We start from the raw sequence: 25216 nt of genomic DNA on the forward strand, positions 1-25216 counted from the left end.
CAGTATTCCGAGAATTATACGGCAATGTCACAGGATTTATATGCCAGTATTCCGAGAATTATATGGCAATATCTCAGGAATTATACGGCAATGTCACAGGAATTATACGGCAATGTCACAGGAATTATATGCCATTATCACGGGAATTATATGGCAGTATCACAGGAATTATACGCCAGTATTCCAAGAATTATATGGCAATGTCACAGGAATTATACGCCAGTATCACGGGAATTATACAGCAATATCGCGGGAATTATACACCAGTATCACAGGAATTATACGGCAGTAACACTGGATATATGGCAGCAGAGGACACCACCACTGTGACTGGTCACTGGACTGATGCTGCACAAGACACTACCCCTGGTCTGATGCAAGACAACACAGCAAAAATGCAAGGGGCTTATACAGCAGCCAGCAGCACTGGGGACATATAGCATCAGAGGACACCAACACTGTGACTGGCTGGACTGATGCAGCATAAAACACTGACTACACCGGACTAGACTGAGCAGCACAACACAGCGCAAGACTCGCCACCCCACTTTCCCGCCCCCACACAGACACTGAGGACGGAGACATATCCTCTCCATACACTCTCCGAGACTGGAGTTGAAATGGCCACGTCGCGCGGCTCCTTATATGGAATCCAAATCCTGCGAGAATCGACAGCGGGATGATGATGTTTTGCCTCGTTAGGGTTTCCGAGTCAGGCGGGAAAACCCGAGCTTGGCTCGGAACCGGACTCGAATGGTGAAGTTCGGTACGGTTCGGTTATCTGAGAGCCGAACCCGCTCATCTCTAATATATATATATATATATTTTTTTTTAATGTGTAGCAACCTGGCTGTAAAAAAGTACCATCAGGCAAGCCGCCTCCTCCCCTGCCTCACTAAGTCCTGCATCAGGCATCTCATCTCTGCCTATCCCCCCCACCTCCCACCAACCGCCGCACGGCCACCTAAGTCTTGCTGGGCTGTGGAGAGCCCACCAGAGTCACTGTGTCAGGTGACTAGTATGCCTTTAAAAGCCACTAGATATGTGGCAGGCATACATTAAACCTAGTGGGCATATTTGCAGTTATATTATATGTGATACAGTTGCCAGGTTTTAATTCTTTAGGCTTTGTGATAGTGTAGGACCTGCATGAAGGTGGGGTACCTTGAAAATCGGTATGCAGGCTTCCGTGCATTGGCCAATCCACCAACTAAACCCCCATCATTTATTTATTGATGTTGTGAGGACAAGTGAGCTTGCTATGGTGAGTGCTGAATTCTCTATTTTGTATGTATTTGGGTAGGTGGCCATGGGCTGCATGCACCCCACCCTATGAGTGGTGAGTGCAGACACTGCACCCCGCTTCTGGGGTGGCGAGTGCTGTGGTTTTCTATATTTGTTTGTATATTTTGGGGTTAATCTTTGGTTAACTCTTATTAACCATGGTCACAGGCCTTTTCATGCACCCCTGTGTAATCTTAATTATTCTAAACCTGTGTCAGCTGCTCCTTAGTAATTTATCAGCTGTGTCAGGTGACTAGTATGCCTTTAAAAGCCACTAGATATGTGGCAGGCATACATTAAACCTAGTGGGCATATTTGCAGTTATATTATATGTGATACAGTTGCCAGGTTTTAATTCTTTAGGCTTTGTGATAGTGTAGGACCTGCATGAAGGTGGGGTACCTTGAAAATCGGTATGCAGGCTTCCGTGCATTGGCCAATCCACCAACTAAACCCCCATCATTTATTTATTGATGTTGTGAGGACAAGTGAGCTTGCTATGGTGAGTGCTGAATTCTCTATTTTGTATGTATTTGGGTAGGTGGCCATGGGCTGCATGCACCCCACCCTATGAGTGGTGAGTGCAGACACTGCACCCCGCTTCTGGGGTGGCGAGTGCTGTGGTTTTCTATATTTGTTTGTATATTTTGGGGTTAATCTTTGGTTAACTCTTATTAACCATGGTCACAGGCCTTTTCATGCACCCCTGTGTAATCTTAATTATTCTAAACCTGTGTCAGCTGCTCCTTAGTAATTTATCAGCTGTGTCAGGTGACTAGTATGCCTTTAAAAGCCACTAGATATGTGGCAGGCATACATTAAACCTAGTGGGCATATTTGCAGTTATATTATATGTGATACAGTTGCCAGGTTTTAATTCTTTAGGCTTTGTGATAGTGTAGGACCTGCATGAAGGTGGGGTACCTTGAAAATCGGTATGCAGGCTTCCGTGCATTGGCCAATCCACCAACTAAACCCCCATCATTTATTTATTGATGTTGTGAGGACAAGTGAGCTTGCTATGGTGAGTGCTGAATTCTCTATTTTGTATGTATTTGGGTAGGTGGCCATGGGCTGCATGCACCCCACCCTATGAGTGGTGAGTGCAGACACTGCACCCCGCTTCTGGGGTGGCGAGTGCTGTGGTTTTCTATATTTGTTTGTATATTTTGGGGTTAATCTTTGGTTAACTCTTATTAACCATGGTCACAGGCCTTTTCATGCACCCCTGTGTAATCTTAATTATTCTAAACCTGTGTCAGCTGCTCCTTAGTAATTTATCAGCTGTGTCAGGTGACTAGTATGCCTTTAAAAGCCACTAGATATGTGGCAGGCATACATTAAACCTAGTGGGCATATTTGCAGTTATATTATATGTGATACAGTTGCCAGGTTTTAATTCTTTAGGCTTTGTGATAGTGTAGGACCTGCATGAAGGTGGGGTACCTTGAAAATCGGTATGCAGGCTTCCGTGCATTGGCCAATCCACCAACTAAACCCCCATCATTTATTTATTGATGTTGTGAGGACAAGTGAGCTTGCTATGGTGAGTGCTGAATTCTCTATTTTGTATGTATTTGGGTAGGTGGCCATGGGCTGCATGCACCCCACCCTATGAGTGGTGAGTGCAGACACTGCACCCCGCTTCTGGGGTGGCGAGTGCTGTGGTTTTCTATATTTGTTTGTATATTTTGGGGTTAATCTTTGGTTAACTCTTATTAACCATGGTCACAGGCCTTTTCATGCACCCCTGTGTAATCTTAATTATTCTAAACCTGTGTCAGCTGCTCCTTAGTAATTTATCAGCTGTGTCAGGTGACTAGTATGCCTTTAAAAGCCACTAGATATGTGGCAGGCATACATTAAACCTAGTGGGCATATTTGCAGTTATATTATATGTGATACAGTTGCCAGGTTTTAATTCTTTAGGCTTTGTGATAGTGTAGGACCTGCATGAAGGTGGGGTACCTTGAAAATCGGTATGCAGGCTTCCGTGCATTGGCCAATCCACCAACTAAACCCCCATCATTTATTTATTGATGTTGTGAGGACAAGTGAGCTTGCTATGGTGAGTGCTGAATTCTCTATTTTGTATGTATTTGGGTAGGTGGCCATGGGCTGCATGCACCCCACCCTATGAGTGGTGAGTGCAGACACTGCACCCCGCTTCTGGGGTGGCGAGTGCTGTGGTTTTCTATATTTGTTTGTATATATATATATATATATATATATATATATATATATATTGTTTTTTTTTTGTGTGTGTGTGTGTGCTTATGTTTTAAAGTTTGTGTGTATATTAAGTCAATTTGTTGAAGACACCCTCCTTCTCGACTCTCTGCCCTCGCCCCATAGAGATACACAGCTGCAGCTATCAGGACACCCGGCCCCATCCCCCTTCCCCCGGCAAGCGAGACTTACAGAACCTGCTGCCGAAGTCCGCGCCTCAGCCGGCCAGCACGGTCTGCCCCATATGGAACTGCGGCTGCCTGAGAGGGGAGGGGTGCACCGCAGCTCCTACTACAGTAGATTCAGGACGCTGCAGCTGCCGCGATAGAGGTGCTCCTCTGTATATTAAAAAAAAAAAGCATTGGTCAGCTACGGCGATAGATTGGCGGGCGGGGGGGGGGTTCCAGGTACTCTGAAACCCCCCCTGCGTGCACGTATATTATTTTGTTTCTGTGCAGGGTAAATACTGGCTGCTTTGGATTTCAGTTTGAACACATGCCACCGAAATCTAACTCCCTCTGCACGTTATATCTGCCTTCCCCCACCTGCAGTGCATATGGTTATGCCCAACTGCTAACAAATTTGCTGCTATGATCAGGTACTTGCAAACCCTGATCTGAGAAGACAAATCAACTGGTATTGCCTGTTTATGAGTATAGAAATTACGATTAATGCACTATTAGTACAAGCAGATTTCCCCGTGACACGCACACACCCAGGCAGGGGCAGGAGACACTGAGCACACCCAGGCAAAGGCAGGCGTCAGTGGTTGCCGCGGCAACAGACTAACAACAACATTAAACCGAGCGGAGAGCGATGACTTCTAACGCAGAGACTGTGCTGCCGCCTGTGCTTACACGGACTAGGTAATATACGGATAGTTATCAGAAAGGTGCTGCTAGGACATTCTTATGTATACTGTATATGAGAAGTCGCTGTTTGAATTTGTTTATCACATCGTAGGCGCACCATGCCCCGAATGTAAATAAAATAATGCTGGAGATACTGTATCATGCATACCATGTTCACATATAAGTGCAATTTCAGCATATAATTATACATAATTATTACATAATGGGTACTAGCTTCAGTATATTCTGCCGCTCTTACTGCATTGTTGGTAAATAGCACTCTAAGTGAAAATAACTACTACAGATCTGAATAATTATTCGTTTGCACTGAGCAGCAATATACTGTACACAAATCAGTTTCTACTTATATCATTTATCATTTTGTTTGGTTAATCGTAATCAGAAAGTGTTGGGAATTGTACCACTTGAATAGCCTAAATTCCTGTATTTTGTGCCTTTGAGTAGAATTGTGCTGTGTTTTGAATTAATTTGCTATGCCGCATTATTTCAAATTCATTATTACATATCTAGTACATACTGAAGATGAATAATCAGTTCATGGAATAGTAAGTTTGCCACTGTTCACTTTACCATAAATTTGCCAACTACAGTACAGTACCTCATAAATTGAAACTAAATCTAGCCAGTCAAGCCTGGAAAGTATAGTTTCATGGAATTACTTTAATCATGCTAACCAAATCAAGTTTATTTTTAACTGCACCTCTTAACTTTATTGATTTTGTCAGCTTAAGGTCTATTTACTAAGCCCTGGATGCAGTGGCGTAACTAGAAGTTTTTCTCCCCCAAGCCAAAAAATTCTTCGGCGCCCCCCCCCCCCTCCCCCCAATCCCCCATCCCTCATAATTGGCACCATGAAAGGGACAAACATGCGCGCGTCTTCGGTGTGCGCTGCCAAAAAGGGGGCGTGGTTTTGTTGGGATGGGCGTGGCTTTGCATAAAGGGGCGTGGTATTGCAGGAAAAGACTGATTGCTGAATAGGTTATATTTCCATTTAGTACATACCTATACCTAACCAGTAATCTCGTATTCTCAGTCTTTTGCCTGTTGCAAAAAGTCTAATGATACAATAACTACCGTAGTAAAAGCCTTTTGGTAAACACCACTGCCTAAATATAGAGCAGTAGGTGCTTAAGGACCTATATAGGCAACATTTTAATCTACCATATGACATTCCTCTTTTTATGGAGCATTAATAATACGGAGAAGTCAAACCGAAATATTATCCCTCTGTGATTAAAAAAATATAACCTGTCTTACATTATAGATAGGTCTTCCCAGTTTAACGTACACATTATTAATAATTTTCACCAAGGCGTTCTTATATATTTTCATAAAAGCATCATTAATATGCATCAACATTTATGCTTAAGATTATTTTATATTTGAGTCACTATATTTTATTATGTTCATTAAAAGTTAAGTTTTAGTGTCTAATTTTCGATAAAGAGTGCCCCAACATAGAGTCTTTCTCTTCTTTCGTTTTGCTGTCTAAACCCACTGACTCTGGGAGCACCACCGACGTGTAATTGGTTTAGTACACTCCATGTACATCATCAGCCTAAAGTCGGTCACAGACTTAGATCTAATCTTGGTCAAATGTCTGTAAGAACAAACCTGTTGCGGAACTATCCCCATTAGATTAAACACACTGCAATGCCCCTGATACATTATAGCACATACAATGCCTGTGACACATTATGACACACACTGCAATGACCCTGAGACATTATACAACATACCACAATGCCCGTGATATAGTATACCATACACCATAATACCTGTGACACATACCGCAATGCCCGTTAAACATTATGCCACACTGCAATGCCCCTGAGACATTATACCACATACCACAATGCACGTGATATAGTATGCCACACACCGTAATGCCTGTGACACATTATGACACACACCGCAATGTCCGTGATACATTATGCCACACACCGTAATGCCCATTACACATTAAGTCCTACAGTAAGGCTTCTAATTACTTTTAAATTACCTGCTCGTTGCCAGGGGTTTCATGCTCTTGGTTCCATGCACGGTGCCAGGGGTTTTCATGCTCAGGGTGTCATGCTCGTTGCCAGGTGTTTCATGCACTGGGTGTCATGCTCGTTGCCAGGAGTTTCATGCACTGGGTGTCATGCTCGTTGTTAGGGGGTAGTGCTTGTTGCTAGGGCTGTGCTCCCAGTGCCACATATGTCCCCAGTGCCACATATTCCCCCACGGTGCCAGGTACTCACATGCCCCCAGTGCCAAATATAGCCCCCCCCTCCCCCAGTGCCACATATGCCCCCAGTGCCAGATATTCCCCCACAGTGCCAGGTGCCCCCAGTGCCAAATATAGCCCCCCCGTGTGCCAGGTACACATGCAGTGCCATATATACCCCCTCAGTGCCCCTCCCAGTGCCATATATGCCCCCTCAGTGCCCCCTGTGCCATACATGCCCGCTCAGTGCCATATATGCCCCCTCAGTGCCCCTGTGCCATACATGCCCCCTCAGTGCCATATATGCCCCCACACTTCCCCCCCAGTGCCATATATACCCCCTCAGTGCCCCCTGTGCCATACATGCCCCCTCAGTGCCATATATGCCCCCTCAGTGCCCCTGTGCCATACATGCCCCCTCAGTGCCATATATGCCCCCTCAGTGCCCCCTGTGCCATACATGCCCCCTCAGTGCCATATATGCCCCCTGTGCCATACATGTCCCCTCAGTGCCATATATGCCCTCAGTGCCATATATGCCCCCTGTGCCATACATGCCCCCTCAGTGCCATATATGCCCCCTCAGTGTCCCCTGTGCCATACATGCCCCCTCAGTGCCATACATGCCCCCTCAGTGCCATGTATGCCCCCTGTGCCATACATGCCCCCTCAGTGCCATATATGCCCTCAGTGCCATATATACCCCCTGTGCCATACATGCCCCCTCAGTGCCATACATGCCCCCTCAGTGTCCCCCCCCCTCGCTGCTGTGAAGGAGGGACAAGGAGGGCACAGCGCGCGCCTCTCTCATGTCCCTCCTGCATCTCCGTCTCTCTGGTCTAATAAAGGAAGTGCCGGTTCGTAAGCCAATCAGAGCTCACGAACGGCACTTCCTTTATTAGACCAGACGGACGGAGACGCAGGATGGACACTGGAGAGGCGCGCGCGGCGCGCTGTGCCCTCCGTGTCCCGTTACAGCAGGGAGGGAGAGGAGACAGCAGATTGACATGCGGACGCTCGTCCGCATGTCAATCTGCTCTAAATCAGTGGCGGCGCCCCCGCAGCCCCTCGCCCCCAAGCCACCGCGAGGGCTGCGGGGGCAGTAGTTACGCCACTGCCTGGATGGAGATGAAGTAGCTGGGGATAAAGCACCAGCCAATCACCTTCTAACTGCCATGTCAAATGCTGTGTTTGGGGGAAAAAAACAGTTAAGGGGGGTACTCACGGAGAGATCCATGCTTAAAATCTAAGCAATCTGACTAGATTGCTTAGATTTTAAGCACAGATCACTCGTGTGTAGCCCCTCAGCGGTAGCGATGCGCGGCCCCGCACATCGCTATCACCGCTACTAGATTGAGCCTGCATGCAGGCCAATCTAGCAGGTCGCTCATTTTACCCGCTGGGTGAAATGAGCGGCCCCCGTCCTCCCCCCGCATCGCTCAGCACACATCGCGCTGTGCTGAGCGGCGGGAGAGATGTGTGCTGAGCGTTTCGCTCAGCACACATCTCTCCCGTGTATACCCCCTTTTAGGAGCTGACTGGCTGGTACTTTATATCCGGCCACTTTATCTCCACCCAAGGCTTAGTAAATAGACCCCTTAGTTCTGATTTGATGGGACTGTCTTCTGCACATTCATCCCCACTCTTGGTTATTTGGGAGGCATGTCTATAGTAAGTAGTGCTGCATACAGAGGTATCTCTGGTTAATGTGACCAGTCAGGAATGTTTTAGGAGGAACAGCGCCGTAACTACGTGTGTGTCAGGTGTGCCTGGCACACAGCGCAGTTGCCCTGGGGGGGCAACGCCCAGCAGCTTGTAATGAGTCAAATTGACTTATTACAAGCCGCCTCTGCTGTGTGCGCCGCGCCGGAGAAGCCGGTCCGGAGGCAAGGGAGGAGAGCAGCAGCGCCGGATTCAGCAGAGAAGGAGGATGAGGAGGGAGGGGGACTGGAGCTGCAGCAGCGCTATGTAATTGGTAGAGGTGCCGCTGCAGCAGTCCCCTCTCCTTCTGTATTGGCTGCCCAGCGCTGCTGTGAATGCTGGGATGCGCCTCCCTCCTCCTCCTTCTCCCCTGCATCCGGAGCTGCCAGCACGAGGAGCCTGACTGCCAGCGGGGAGAGATGGTAAGTATCTCTCTCTCTCTTTCTCTTTCTCTCTCTCTCTCTCTATTCTGTCTGCTGTAATGTGTTAAAAGGGGGACTGGCTGCCGTAATGTGTAAAAAGGGGGACGCTGTCTGCCGTAATGTGTAAAAAGGGGACGCTGTCTGCTGTAATGTGTAAAAAGGGGGCGCTGTCTGCCGGAATGTGTAAAAAGGGGGACGCTGTCTGCCGTAATGTGTAAAAAGGGGACGCTGTCTGCCGTAATGTGTAAAAAGGGGACGCTGTCTGCCGTAATGTGTAAAAAGGGGGATGCTGTCTGCCGTAATGTGTAAAAAGGGTATAATGTGTAAAAAGGGGACGTTGTCTGCCATAATGTGTAAAAAGGGGACGCTGTCTGCCGTAGTGTGTAAAAAGGGGGACGCTGTCTGCCGTAATGTGTAAAAAGGGGACTCTGCCATAATGTTTAAAAAAGGGGGACGCTGTCTGCCGTAATGTGTAAAAAGGGGGACCCTGTCTGCCGTAATGTGTAAAAAGGGGACTCTGTCTGCCGTAATGTGTAAAAAGGGGAATGCTGTCTGCTGTAATGTGTAAAAAGGGGGACGCTGTCTGCCGTAATGTGTAAAAAGGGGGACTCTATCTGCCGTAATGTGTAAAAAGGGGGACGCTGTCTGCCGTAATGTGTAAAAAGGGGACGCTGTTTGCCGTAATGTGTAAAAAGGGGGACTCTGTCAAGGGGGACGCTGTCTGCTGTAATGTGTAAAAAGGGGGACGCTGTCTGCCGTAATGTGTAAAAAGGGGATGCTGTCTGCCGTAATGTGTAAAAAAGGGGACGCAGTCTGCCGTAATGTGTAAAAAAGGGACTCTGTGTGCCATAATGTGTAAAAAGGGGGACGCTGTCTGCCGTAATGTGTAAATGGGGACGCTGTCTGCTGTAATGTGTAAAAGGGGACGCTGTCTGCCGTAATGTGTAAAAAGGGGACGCTGTCTGCTGTAATGTGTAAAAAATAAGATTTTACTCACCGGTAAATCTATTTCTCGTAGTCCGTAGTGGATGCTGGGAACTCCGAAAGGACCATGGGGAATAGCGGCTCCGCAGGAGACTGGGCACAACTAAAGAAAGCTTTTAGGTCACCTGGTGTGCACTGGCTCCTCCCAGGACGAGCTGACATAATAAGGAAGGATTTTGAATCCCGGGTAAGACTCCTACCAGCCACACCAATCACACCGTATAACTCGTGATACTATACCCAGTTTAACAGTATGAAAACAACTGAGCCTCTCAACAGATGGCTCAACAATAACCCTTTAGTTAACAATAACTATGTACAAGTATTGCAGACAATCCGCACTTGGGATGGGCGCCCAGCATCCACTACGGACTACGAGAAATAGATTTACCGGTGAGTAAAATCTTATTTTCTCTGACGTCCTAGTGGATGCTGGGAACTCCGAAAGGACCATGGGGATTATACCAAAGCTCCCAAACGGGCGGGTGAGTGCGGATGACTCTGCAGCACCGAATGAGAGAACTCAAGGTCCTCCTCAGCCAGGGTATCAAATTTGTAGAATTTTGCAAACGTGTTTGCCCCTGACCAAGTAGCAGCTCGGCAAAGTTGTAAAGCCGAGACCCCTCGGGCAGCCGTCCAAGATGAGCCCACCTTCCTTGTGGAATGGGCTTTTACTGATTTAGGATGCGGCAGTCCAGCCGCAGGATGCGCCAGCTGAATTGTGCTACAAATCCAGCGAGCAATAGTCTGCTTAGAAGCAGGAGCACCCAGTTTGTTGGGTGCATACAGGATAAATAGCGAGTCAGTTTTCCTGTCTCTAGCCGTCCTGGAAACAAATTTTCAAGGCCCTGACTACGTCCAGTAACTTGGAATCCTCCAAGTCCCTAGTAGCCGCAGGCACCACAATAGGTTGGTTCAAGTGAAAAGCTGATACCACCTTAGGGAGAAACTGGGGACGAGTCCTCAATTCCGCCCTATCCATATGGAAATCAGATAAGGGCTTTTACATGACAAAGCTGCCAATTCTGACACACGCCTGGCTGAAGCCAAGGCCAATAACATGACCACTTTCCACGTGAGATATTTTAGATCCACGGTTTTAAGTGGCTCAAACCAATGTGATTTTAAGAAACTCAACACCACGTTGAGATCCCAAGGTGCCACTGGAGGCACAAACGGGGGCTGAATATGCAGCACTCCTTTCACAAACGTCTGAACTTCAGGTAGTGAAGCTAGTTCTTTCTGGAAGAAAATCGACAGAGCCGAGATCTGTACCTTAATGGAGCCTAATTTCAGGCCCATAGTCACTCCTGCTTGTAGGAAATGTAGAAATCGACCTAGTTGAAATTCCTCTGTTGGGGCCTTTTTGGCCTCACACCAAGCAACATATTTCCGCCATATGCGGTGATAATGCTTTGCAGTTACATCTTTCCTGGCTTTAATCAGCGTAGGAATGACTTCCTCCGGAATGCCCTTTTCTCGTCTTGGCCAATCCGGAACCACGAGTATTGTTCTTACTCCTCGTTTTCTTATTATTCTCAGTACCCTTGGTATGAGAGGCAGAGGAGGGAACACATAAACTGACTAGTACACCCACGGTGTCACTAGAGCGTCCACAGCTATCGCCTGAGGGTCCCTTGACCTGGCGCAATATCTCTCTAGTTTTTTGTTTAGGCGGGACGCCATCATGTCCACCTGTGGCCGTTCCCATCAATTTACAATCAGCGTGAAGACTTCTGGATGAAGTCCCCACTCTCCCGGGTGGAGGTCGTGCCTGCTGAGAAAGTCTGCTTCCCAGTTGTCCACTCCCGGAATGAACACTGCTGACAGTGCTAGTACGTGATTTTCCGCCCATCGGAGAATCCTTGTGGCTTCTGCCATTGCCATCCTGCTTCTTGTGCCGCCCTGTCGATTTACATGGGCGACTGCCGTGATGTTGTCTGACTGGATCAGTACCGGCTGGTGTAGAAGCAGGGATTTTGCCTGACTTAGGGCATTGTAAATGGCCCTTAGTTCCAGAATATTTATGTGTAGGGAAGTCTCCTGACTCGACCATAGTCCTTGGAAGTTTCTTCCCTGTGTGACTGCCCCCCAGCCTCGAAGGCTGGCATCCGTGGTCACCAGGACGCAGTCCTGTATGCCGAATCTGCGGCCCTCTAGAAGATGAGCACTCTGCAGCCACCACAGCAGAGACACCCTTGTTCTTGGAGACAGGGTTATTAGGCGATGCATCTGAAGATGCGATCCGGACCATTGGTCCAACAGGTCCCACTGAAAGATTCTGGCATGGAACCTGCCGAAAGGAATTGCTTCGTAAGAAGCCACCATCTTTCCCAGGACCCGCGTGCAGTGATGCACCGATACCTGTTTTGGTTTCAGGAGGTCTCTGACTAGAGATGACAGCTCCTTGGCTTTCTCCTCCGGGAGAAACACTTTTTTCTGGACTGTATCCAGAATCATACCCAGGAACAGTAGACGTGTCGTCGGAACCAGCTGTGATTTTGGAATATTCAGAATCCAACCGTGCTGGTGTAGCACCTCCTGAGATAGTGCTACTCCCACCAACAACTGCTCCTTGGACCTCGCCTTTATTAGGAGATCGTCCAAGTACGGGATAATTAAAACTCCCTTTCTTCGAAGGAGTATCATCATTTCCGCCATTACCTTGGTAAACACCCTCGGTGCCGTGGAGAGTCCAAACGGCAGCGTCTGGAATTGGTAATGGCAATCCTGTACCACAAATCTGAGGTACTCCTGGTGAGGATAGTAAATGGGGACATGCAGGTAAGCATCCTTGATGTCCAGGGATACCATGTAATCCCCCTCGTCGAGGCTTGCAATAACCGCCCTGAGCGATTCCATCTTGAACTTGAATTTTTTTATGTATGTGTTCAAGGATTTCAAATTTCAAATGGGTCTCACCGAACCGTCCGGTTTCGGTACCACAAACAGTGTGGAATAGTAACCCCGTCCTTGTTGAAGTAGGGGCACCTTGATTATCACCTGCTGGGAATACAGCTTGTGAATTGCCGCTAACACAGCCTCCCTGTCTGAAGGAGTAATCGGCCAGGCAGATTTTAGGAACCGGTGGGGTGGAGACGCCTCAAATTCCAGTTTGTACCCTTGAGATACTATTTGCAGGATCCAGGGATCCACCTGTGAGCGAGCCCACTGATCGCTGAAATTTTTGAGGCGGCCCCCCACCGTACCTGGCTCCGCCTGTGGAGCCCCACCATCATGCGGCGGACTTGGAAGAAGCGGGGGAGGACTTTTGCTCCTGGGAACCTGCTGTTTGTTGCAGCCTTTTTCCCCTACCTCTGCCTCTGGACAGAAAGGACCCGCCTTTTCCACGCCTGTTTTTCTGAGTCCGAAAGGACTGTACCTGATAAAACGGCGCCTTTTTAGGCTGTGAGGGAACATGGGGTAAAAATGCTGACTTCCCAGCAGTTGCTGTGGAAACTAGGTCCGAGAGACCATCCCCAAATAACTCCTCACCCTTATAAGGCAAAACTTCCATGTGCCTTTTTGAATCTGCATCCCCTGTCCACTGGCGAGTCCATAAGCCTCTCCTAGCAGAAATGGACAATGCACTTATTTTAGATGCCAGCCGGCAGATCTCCCTCTGTGCATCTCTCATGTATAAGACTGAGTCTTTTATATGCTCTATGGTTAGCAGAATAGTGTCCCTGTCTAGGGTGTCAATATTTTCTGACAGGGAATCTGACCACGCAGCGGCAGCACTGCACATCCATGCTGACGCAATAGCTGGTCTAAGTATAATGCCTGAGTGTGTATATACAGACTTCAGGATCGCCTCCTGCTTTCTATCAGCAGGTTCCTTGAGGGCGGCCGTATCCGGAGACGGTAGTGCCACCTTTTTAGACAAACGTGTGAGCGCTTTATTCACCCTAGGGGGTGTCTCCCAACGTGACCTATCCTCTGGCGGGAAAGGGAACGCCATTAGTAACTTCTTAGAGATTACCAATCTTTTATCAGGGAAAGCCCACGCTTCTTCACACACTTCATTTAATTCTTCTGATGGGGGAAAAACTACGGGTAGTTTTTTCTCCCCAAACATAATACCCTTTTTAGTGGTACCTGGGTTTATATCAGAAATTTGTAACACCTCTTTCATTGCTTCAATCATGCAACGAATGGCCTTAGTGGACATTAGACTAGACTCATCGTCGTCGACACTGGTGTCAGTATCCGTGTCGACATCCGCGTCTGCCATCTGAGGTATCGGGCGTTTTAGAGCCCCCGATGGCCTTTGAGACGCCTGGACAGGCACGAGCTGAGAAGCCGGCTGTCCCGCATTTGGCATGTCGTCAAATTTTTTGTGTAAGGAGTCGACACGTGCACGCAATTCCTTCCATAAGTCCATCCACTCAGGTGTCTGCCCCGCAGGGGGTTACATCCCTTCTATAGGCATCTGCTCCGCCTCCACATCATTATCCTCATCAAACATGTCGACACAGCCGTACCGACACACCGCACACACACAGGGAATGCTCTAACAGAGGACAGGACCCACAAAATCCCTTTGGGGAGACAGAGTGAGAGTATGCCAGCACACACCAGAGCGCTATATAATGCAGGGACTAACTGAATTATGTCCCCTATAGCTGCTGTTATATATACTGCGCCTAAATTTAGTGCCCCCCCTCTCTTTTTTACCCTTTTCTGTAGTGTAGACTGCAAGGGAGAGCCAGGGAGCTTCCTTCCAGCAGAGCTGTGAGGGAGAAATGGCGCCAGTGTGCTGAAGGAGATAGCTCCGCCCCTTTTTCGCTGACTTTTCTCCCGCTTTTTTATGGATTCTGGCAGGGGTAATTATCACATATATAGCCTCTGGGGCTATATATTGTGGTATTTTTGCCAGCCAAGGTGTTTTTATTGCTGCTCAGGGCGCCCCCCCCCTAGCGCCCTGCACCCTCAGTGACCGGAGTGTGAAGTGTGTATGAGGAGCAATGGCGCACAGCTGCAGTGCTGTGCGCTACCTTGGTGAAGACTGATGTCTTCTGCCGCCAATTTTCCGGACCTCTTCTTGCTTCTGGCTCTGTAAGGGGGACGGCGGCGCGGCTCCGGGACCGAACACCAAGGCCAGTTCCATGCGGTCGATCCCTCTGGAGCTAATGGTGTCCAGTAGCCTAAGAAGCCCAAGCTAGCTGCAAGCAGGTAGGTTCGCTTCTTCTCCCCTTAGTCCCTCGCTGCAGTGAGCCTGTTGCCAGCAGGTCTCACTGTAAAATAAAAAACCTAATTATATACTTTCTTTTTAGAAGCTCAGGAGAGCCCCTAGTGTGCATCCAACCTCGGCCGGGCACAAAATCTAACTGAGGCTTGGAGGAGGGTCATAGTGGGAGGAGCCAGTGCACACCAGGTGACCTAAAAGCTTTCTTTAGTTGTGCCCAGTCTCCTGCGGAGCCGCTATTCCCCATGGTCCTTTCGGAGTTCCCAGCATCCACTAGGACGTCAGAGAAAGGGGGATGCTGTCTGCCGTAATGTGTAAAAGGGGGGGGGGCGCTGTCTGCCGTAATGTGCAAAAAGGGGAACGCTCTCTGCCGTAATGTGTAAAAGGGGGACGCTATCTGCCATAATGCGTAAAAAGGGGGACGCTGTCTGCCGTAGTGTGTAAAAAGGGGACACTGTTTGCCGTAATGTGTAAAAAGGGGACGCTGTCTGCCGTAATGTGTAAAAAGGGTACTCTGTCTGCCGTAATGTGTAAAAAGGGGGACGCTGTCTGCCGTAATGTGTAAAAAGGGGGATGCTGTCTGCCGTAATATGTAAAAAGGGGACTCTGTCTGCCGTAATGTGTAAAAAAGGGGGACGCTGTCTGCCTTAATGTGTAAAAAAAGGGGAATCTGACTGTCGTAATGTGTAAAAAGGGGGGCGCTGTCTGCCGTAATGTGTAAAAAGGGGATGCTGTCTGCCGTAATGTGTAAAAAGGGGACGCTGTTTGCCGTAATGTGTAAAAAGGGGACGCTGTCTGCCGTAATGTGTAAAAAGGGGGCGCTGTCTGCCGTAATGTGTAAAAAAGGGGATGCTGTCTGCCGTAATGTGTAAAAAGGGGGACGCTGTCTGCCGTAATGTGTAAAAGGGGGCACTCTCTGCCATAATGTGTAAAAGGGGGATGCTGTCTGCCGTAATGTGTAAAAAGGGGGACTGTCTGCCGTAATGTGTAAAAGGGGCTCTACCTGGTGTAGTGGCGTTACTGTGCAGCGTCATTTGAATAATGGAGACTACTGCGCATCGTACTATGAATTGATATTATTTTGTGGCCACGCCCCTTCCCCATGAAGCCATGCCCCAATATATTTTTTACACGCCTACGGCGCGCACTGCCCCTATCTTGCATGGGGGGGCGCCAATGCCGTTTCTTGTACACAGCGCTAAAATGCCTAGTTACTGCACTGAGGAGGAAGGATGGCAAGCAATAGTCACACACTCTATGATGCAACTACACCCCCATGCCCTGGTTTGGATATTAATTCTCTTGGCAATTGCAGGGATCTATAAGCTGTTTTTATAATCAAGATCCACGGGGTGGTTCTTTTTAGAACAGAGGTAGTATGCAGAAAAAGATAACAGAATGTTTAATTCTGTGCCAAAGCTAAACCAACCCATACACCAAAAAATGGTAGAGCACCTGTGCTGTTAGAGTAATTAATAATGCTGAAAATGATATAATCTTTAGAACCCCCACTGTGTATAACCCTAATAATAGAAGCCAAAGTGAAGAGCTGTGTTAAACTGGTTTAGATTTCCCTGTCATCTACCACTTTCATGGAGGACTGCCCAGCACACGGGTGGTATTCATGTGACCGCCGGTCAGCTGACTGACAGTCACATGACCTCCTCCACCAGCCCGACGGGTCACTGTCCCGATGGTCGGCATGCCGACCAACAGGGACTATTTCCACTCGTGGGTGTCCACGACACCCATAGAGTGGGAATAGAACCCGTGGCGACCGCAGGTCGCCACCGAGCCCGCAGCGTGGCGAGCGCAGCGAGCCCACAAGGGGCTTGCTGCACTCACCCCTCCCCGCCGGATCCCGGCGTCGGTAAGCTGACCGGCGGTCAGGAGACCGCCGGTCAGCCGTACTACACCCCAGCACACTATGGGCCTTTACTCTGTCTAAATCCCAGCTACCTTTAAAGAGGAAATTAGTGTTCTCATTTAATAATGTCATGCTACATCATATAAGGTAGAGGAGAACCCCCATAGCTGGAGGAATAGGGAATTTCCCTGCTTTCACTTTGCCAGGTGGCGTTGGCAGACACCATTCTCCCCAGTAAAGTAGTGGATAGATTTTACATTGAATCCAGTTGGCTGCGTAAGATCATCACTTTATGAGAGTTGTCCATTATTATAGTGTTATTAGAATTATTATAGTGTTATTAGTAGGGATGAGTGGGTTCGGTTCCCTGAGAACTGAGCCCACCCAAACATCACGTCCCGAGCCCAGATCCGAGCTCAGCTCGGGACTTCCCGCCAGGCTCGGAAACCAGAACGAGGCAAAACGTCATCATCCCAGTATCGGATTCTCGTGGGTTTTGGAGCCACGTGTCGCCGCCATTTTAACTCTGGAATTGGAGAGTGTAGCGAGAGGACGTGTCTCCTCAATGTCTGTGTGGGAAAGTGGTGTGGCGTGTGGGGTGGCGACCTGCTCTTATGTGTCATCCAATGATGTCCTGTGCTGCATCAGTCCAGTGATGGTGTTCTGTGCTGCCATAAATCCAGTGCTGTTGTATAAATCCAATCCAGTGCAGTGGTGCTCTGTTATGCTGCATCATTCCAGTGGTGGTGTCCTGTGCTGCCATAAGTCCAGTGGTTGTGTCCTGTGCTGCCATAAGTCCAGTGCTGCTGCTGTATAAGTCCAGTGCAGTAATGCTGCGTTTTGCTGCATCAGTCCATTGGTGGTGTCCTGTGCTGCCATAAGTCCAGGAGTATTGCCGTATAAGTCCAGTGGTACTGCCGTATAAGTCCAGGGATACTGCTGTATAAGTCCAGGGATACTGCCATATAAGTCCAGTGGTACTGCCGTATAAGTCCAGTCAAGTGGTGCAGCCGTATAAGTTCAGGGGTACTGCCGTATAAATCCAGGGGTACTGCCGTATAAATCCAGGGGTACTGCCGTATAGGTCCAGGGGTACTGCTGTATATGTCCAGGGATACTGCTGTATATGTCCAGGGGTACTGCTGTATAAGTCCAGGGGTACTGTCGTAAAAGTTCAGGGGTACTGCTGTATAAGTCCACTAATATTGTACGTGCATTACATCTGGGCAACTTCCAGCACGTCCAGGGATACTGCCATATAAGTACAGTGGTACTGCCATATAAGTCCAGTCCAGCGGTGCAGCTGTATAAGTCCAGAGGTACTGCCGTATAAATCCAGAGGTACTGCCGTATAAGTCCAGTCAAGTGGTGCAGCCGTATAAGTTCAGGGGTACTGCCGTATAAATCCAGGGGTACTGCCGTATAGGTCCAGTGGTACTGCCGTATAAGTCCAGGGATACTGCTGTATATGTCCAGGGGTACTGCTGTATAAGTCCAGGGGTACTGTCGTAAAAGTTCAGGGGTACTGCTGTATAAGTCCACCAATATTGTACGTGCATTACATCTGGGCAAATTTTAGCACGTCCCATGTTTTGCACATTTTATGAAAAATGACAGGGACGTGCAGGAGATGCTGTTGGTGTCCCGAAAAATGGCGGGCAACTTTTGACATTCAGCCACTGCGTGCCACTCCTAGATGGGCCAGGTGTTTGTGCCGCACACTTGTGTTGCTTAGCAAAGTTAACCAGCTACTTCGGTGCAACCTTTTGGCCTAAAAACAATATTGTGAGGTGTGAGGTGTTCAGAATAGACTGGAAATGAGTGGAAATGAATGTTATTGAGGTTAATAATACCGTAGGATCAAAATTACCCCCCAAATTCTGTGATTTTAGCTGTTTTTGAGTTTTTAAAAAAATCATCCAGATCCAAAACCAAAACATGCAAGGGTGGTTTTGGCAAAACCAATCCAGATCCAAAACATGAGCGAGGATCCAGATCCAAAACCAAAACACAAAACACAAAAAAAAGTGCCTGCCGCACATCTCTAGTTATTAGAATGGTCATACAGTATATGATTGAGATATACTCAGTGCTGCTGCCCGACTCATCTTCCTCACTACATCAACCTCCCCTCTCTTGCGGGACCTTCATTGGCTACCCTATCCATTCAGAATTAAATTCAAGCTTCTCACTTTCACCTACAAAGCCCTCACCTGCTCTTCTCCCTCTTACATCTCTGACCTTATCTCTCTTTACATTCCCACCCGTCCTCTTCGCTCTGCTAATGCACGCCATCTTTCCTGACAACTGATTACCTCCTCCCGCTTCTACCTACAAGATTTTGCACACGTTGCTCCCTATCTCTGGAATTCTCTTGCCCTCCACATCCGACTCTCCACCTCTCTACAAAACTTCAATTGGTTCTCAAGACCAACTACTTCACCAAACCCAGCCAACCTTCCTCCTAACCCTCTTGTGTACTCCTTCTGTGTCACCCCGGTCTGTTAGCCCTTCACCTTTTAGATTGTAAGCTCACAAGAGCACGGCCTTCTTTCCTCATGTGCCTTTCCTTTTCTTACTTAACCTATCTTATACTCCATACTCCCTCTGATGTCACCTAACTAGTGATGTGCACCGGAAATTTTTCGGGTTTTGTGTTTTGGTTTTGGATTCGGTTCCGCGGCCGTGTTTTGGATTCGGACGCGTTTTGGCAAAACCTCACCGAAATTTTTTTGTTGGATTCGGGTGTGTTTTGGATTCGGGTGTTTTTTTCAAAAACCTCTAAAAAACAGCTTAAATCATAGAATTTGGGGGTCATTTTGATCCCATAGTATTATTAACCTCAATTGCCATAATTTCCACTCATTTCCAGTCTATTCTGAACACCTCACACCTCACAATATTATTTTTAGTCCTAAAATTTGCACCGAGGTCGCTGGATAACTAAGCTAAGCGACACAAGTGGCCGACACAAACACCTGGCCCATCTAGGAGTGGCACTGCAGTGTCAATCAAGACAGGATGGCACTTCCAAAAAATTGTCCCCAAACAGCACATGATGCAAAGAAAAAAAGAGGCGCACCAAGGTGGCTGTGTGACTAAGCTAAGCGACACAAGTGGCCGACACAAACACCTGGCCCATCTAGGAGTGGCACTGCAGTGTCAATCAAGACAGGATGGCACTTCCAAAAAATTGTCCCCAAACAGCACATGATGCAAAGAAAAAAAGAGGCGCACCAAGGTAGCTGTTTGACTAAGCTAAGCGACCCAAGTGGCCGACACAAACACCTGGCCCATCTAGGAGTGGCACTGCAGTGTCAATCAAGACAGGATGGCACTTTCAAAAAATTGTCCCCAAACAGCACATGATGCCAAGAAAAATGAAAGAAAAAAGAGTGCAAGATGGAATTGTCCTTGGGCCCTCCAACCCACCCTTATGTTGTATAAACAGGACATGCACACTTTAACGAACCCATCATTTCATCGACAGGGTCTGCCACACGACTGTGACTGAAATGACTGGTTGGTTTGTGCCCCCACCAAAAAAGAAGCAATCAATCTCTCCTTGCACAAACTGGCTCTACAGAGGCAAGATGTCCACCTCATCATCATCCTCCGATTCCTCACCCCTTTCACTGTGTACATCCCCCTCCTCACAGATTATTAATTCGTCCCCACTGGAATCCACCACCTCAGGTCCCCGTGTACTTTCTGGAGGCAATTGCTGCTGGTGAATGTCTCCACGGAGGAATTGATTATAATTCATTTTGATGAACATCATCTTCTCCACATTTTCTGGAAGTAACCTCGTACGCCGATTGCTGACAAGGTGAGCGGCTGCACTAAACACTCTTTCGGAGTACACACTGGAGGGAGGGCAACTTAGGTAGAATAAAGCCAGTTTGTGCAAGGGCCTCCAAATTGCCTCTTTTTCCTGCCTGTATACGTACGGACTGTCTGACGTGCCTACTTGGATGCGGTCACTCATATAATCCTCCACCATTCTTTCCATGGTGAGAGAATCATATGCAGTGACAGTAGACGACATGTCAGTAATCATTGGCAGGTCCTTCAGTCCGGACCAGATGTCAGCACTCGCTCCAGACTGCCCTGCATCACCGCCAGCGGGTGGGCTAGGAATTCTTAGCCTTTTCCTCGCACCCCCAGTTGCGGGAGAATGTGAAGGAGGAGATGTTGACAGGTCACGTTCCGCTTGACTTGACAATTTTCTCACCATCAGGTCTTTGAACCTCTGCAGACTTGTGTCTGCCGGAAAGAGAGATACAACGTAGGTTTTAAATCTAGGATCGAGCACGGTGGCTAAAATGTAGTGCTCTGATTTCAACAGATTGACCACCCGTGAATCCTGGTTAAGCGAATTAAGGGCTCCATCCACAAGTCCCACATGCCTAGCGGAATCGCTCTGTTTTAGCTCCTCCTTCAATGTCTCCAGCTTCTTCTGCAAAAGCCTGATGAGGGGAATGACCTGACTCAGACTGGCAGTGTCTGAACTGACTTCACGTGTGGCAAGTTCAAAGGGTTGCAGAACCTTGCACAACGTTGAAATCATTCTCCACTGCGCTTGAGTCAGGTGCATTCCCCCTCCTTTGCTTATATCGTGGGCAGATGTATAGGCTTGAATGGCCTTTTGCTGCTCCTCTATCCTCTGAAGCATATAGAGGGTTGAATTCCACCTCGTTACCACCTCTTGCTTCAGATGATGGCAGGGCAGGTTCAGGAATGTTTGGTGGTGCTCCAGTCTTCTGTACGCGGTGCCTGAATGCCGAAAGTGGCCTGCAATTCTTCGGGCCACCGACAGCATCTCTTGCACGCCCCTGTCGTTTTTTAAATAATTCTGCACCACCAAATTCAATGTATGTGCAAAACATGGGACGTGCTGGAATTTGCCCAGATGTAATGCACGCACAATATTGCTGGCGTTGTCCGATGTCACAAATCCCCAGGAGAGTCCAATTGGGGTAAGCCATTCTGCGATGATCTTCCTCAGTTGCCGTAAGAGGTTGTCAGCTGTGTGCCTATTCTGGAAAGCGGTGATACAAAGCGTAGCCTGCCTAGGAACGAGTTGGCGTTTGCGAGATGCTGCTACTGGTGCCGCCGCTGCTGTTCTTGCTGCGGGAGGCAATACATCTACCCAGTGGGCTGTCACAGTCATATAGTCCTGAGTCTGCCCTGCTCCACTTGTCCACATGTCCGTGGTTAAGTGGACATTGGGTACAACTGCATTTTTTAGGACACTGGTGAGTCTTTTTCTGAGGTCTGTGTACATTTTCGGTATCGCCTGCCTAGAGAAATGGAACCTAGATGGTATTTGGTACCGGGGACACAGTACCTCAATCAAGTCTATAGTTGCCTCTGAATTAACGATGGATACCGGAACCACGTTTCTCACCGCCCAGGCTGCCAAGGCCTGAGTTATCTGCTTTGCAGCAGGATGACTGCTGTGATATTTCATCTTCCTCGCAAAGGACTGTTGGACAGTCAATTCCTTACTGGAAGTAGTACAAGTGGTCTTCCGACTTCCCCTCTTGGATGACGATCGACTCCCAGCAGCAACAACAGCAGCGCCAGCAGCAGTAGGCGTTACACTCAAGGATGCATCGGAGGAATCCCAGGCAGGAGAGGACTCGTCAGACTTGACAGTGACATGGCCTGCAGGACTATTGGCTTTCCTGGGTAAGGAGGAAATTGACACTGAGGGAGTTGGTGGTGTGGTTTGCAGGAGCTTGGTTACAAGAGGAAGGGATTTAGTGGTCAGTGGACTGCTTCCGCTGTCACCCAAAGTTTTTGAACTTGTCACTGACTTATGATGAATGCGCTGCAGGTGACGTATAAGGGAAGATGTTCCAAGGTGGTTAACGTCCTTACCCCTACTTATTACAGCTTGACAAAGGCAACACACGGCTTGACACCTGTTGTCCGCATTTGTGTTGAAATAATTCCACACCGAAGAGCTGATTATTTTTGTATTTTGACCAGGCATGTCAATGTCCATATTCCTCCCATGGACAACAGGTGTCTCCCCGGGTGCCTGACTTAAACAAACCACCTCACCATCAGAATCCTCCTTGTCAATTTCCTCCCCAGCGCCAGCAACACCAATATCCTCATCCTGGTGTACTTCAACAGTGACATCTTCAATTTGACTATCAGGAACTGGACTGCGGGTGCTCCTTCCAGAACTTGCAGGAGGCGTGCAAATGGTGGAAGGCGCAAGCTCTTCCCGTCCAGTGTTGGGAAGGTCAGGCATCACAACCGACACAATTGGACTCTCCTTGGGGATTTGTGATTTTGAAGAACGCACAGTTATTTGCTGTGCTTTTGCCAGCTTAAGTCTGTTCTTTTTTCTAGCGAGAGGATGAGTGCTTCCATCCTCATGTGAAGCTGAACCACTAGCCATGAACATAGGCCAGGGCCTCAGCCATTCCTTGCCACTCCGTGTTGTAAATGGCATATTGGCAAGTTTACGCTTCTCCTCAGACGCTTTTAATTTTGATTTTTGGGTCATTTTACTGAACTTTTGTGTTTTGGATTTTACATGCTCTCTACTATGACATTGGGCATCGGCCTTGGCAGACGGCGTTGATGGCATTTCATCGTCTCGGCCATGACTAGTGGCAGCAGCTTAAGCACGAGGTGGAAGTGGATCTTGATCTTTCCCTTTAACCTCCACATTTTTGTTCTCCATTTTTTAATGTGTGGAATTATATGCCACTATCAATAGCAATGGCCTACTACTATATTTACTGCGCAAAACTAAAATGCACCACAGGTATAGAATGTAGATGGATTGTATACTTAATGGATGACGAGTGACGACACAGAGGTAGGTACAGCCGTGGCCTACCGTACTGCTATATATAGTATACTGGTGGACACTGTCAGCAAACTGCAAAACTAAAATGCACCACAGGTATAGAATGTAGATGGATAGTATACTTAATGGATGGCGACACAGAGGTAGGTACAGCAGTGGCCTACCGTACTGCTATAAGTATATATATAGTATACTGGTGGACACTGTCAGCAAACTGCAAAACTGTCTAAAATGCACCACAGGTATAGAATGCAGATGGATAGTATACTTAATGGATGACGAGTGACGACACAGAGGTAGGTACAGCAGTGGCCTACCGTACTGCTATATATAGTATACTGGTGGACACTGTCAGCAAACTGCAAAACTAAAATGCACCACAGGTATAGAATGTAGATGGATAGTATACTTAATGGATGACGAGTGACGACACAGAGGTAGGTACAGCAGTGGCCTACCGTACTGCTATATATAGTATACTGGTGGACACTGTCAGCAAACTGCAAAACTAAAATGCACCACAGGTATAGAATGTAGATGGATAGTATACTTAATGGATGACGAGTGACGACACAGAGGTAGGTACAGCAGTGGCCTACCGTACTGCTATATATAGTATACTGGTGGACACTGTCAGCAAACTGCAAACTAAAATGCACCACAGGTATAGAATGTAGATGGATAGTATACTTAATGGATGACGAGTGACGACACAGAGGTAGGTACAGCAGTGGCCTACCGTACTGCTATATATAGTATACTGGTGGACACTGTCGGCAAACTGCAAAACTAAAATGCACCACAGGTATAGAATGTAGATGGATAGTATACTTAATGGATGACGACACAGAGGTAGGTACAGCAGTGGCCTACCGTACTGCTATAAGTATATATATAGTATACTGGTGGACACTGTCAGCAAACTGCAAAACTGTCTAAAATGCACCACAGGTATAGAATGTAGATGGATAGTATACTTAATGGATGATGAGTGACGACACAGAGGTAGGTACAGCAGTGGCCTACCGTACTGCTATATATAGTATACTGGTGGACACTGTCAGCAAACTGCAAAACTAAAATGCACCACAGGTATAGAATGTAGATGGATATTATACTTAATGGATGACGAGTGACGACACAGAGGTAGGTACAGCAGTGGCCTACCATACTGCTATATATAGTATACTGGTAGACACTGTCAGCAAACTGCAAAACTAAAATGCACCACAGGTATAGAATGTAGATGGATAGTATACTTAATGGATGATGAGTGACGACACAGAGGTAGGTACAGCAGTGGCCTACGGTACTGCTATATATAGTATACTGGTGGACACTGTCAGCAAACTGCAAAACTAAAATGCACCACAGGTATAGAATGTAGATGGATAGTATACTTAATGGATGACGAGTGACGACACAGAGGTAGGTACAGCAGTGGCCTACCATACTGCTATATATAGTATACTGGTGGACACTGTCAGCAAACTGCAAAACTAAAATGCACCACAGGTATAGAATGTAGATGGATAGTATACTTAATGGATGACGACACAGAGGTAGGTACAGCAGTGGCCTACCGTACTGCTATAAGTATATATATAGTATACTGGTGGACACTG

The 25216-nt window shown here is 47.7% G+C and overlaps 1 protein-coding gene across 2 annotated transcripts in view; it reads left to right on the plus strand.

Moving 5' to 3' along the window:
* The first annotated feature begins 4145 nt into the window (after positions 1–4145).
* Positions 4146–25216, plus strand: part of TSNAXIP1 (translin associated factor X interacting protein 1) — a 485291-nt gene continuing 464220 nt past the window's right edge. Inside the window, exon 1 of one of the 2 annotated variants that reach the window (XM_063945278.1) lies at positions 4146–4379. In XM_063945278.1, coding sequence (XP_063801348.1) covers positions 4330–4379 — 50 coding nt within the window. In that variant the 5' untranslated portion in view covers positions 4146–4329. The remainder of the gene's footprint in view (positions 4380–25216) is intronic. The other variant, XM_063945277.1, reaches the window with a different exon arrangement.

This window comes from Pseudophryne corroboree, chromosome 11 (assembly GCF_028390025.1).
Source record: "Pseudophryne corroboree isolate aPseCor3 chromosome 11, aPseCor3.hap2, whole genome shotgun sequence".
Taxonomy (NCBI): domain Eukaryota; kingdom Metazoa; phylum Chordata; class Amphibia; order Anura; family Myobatrachidae; genus Pseudophryne; species Pseudophryne corroboree.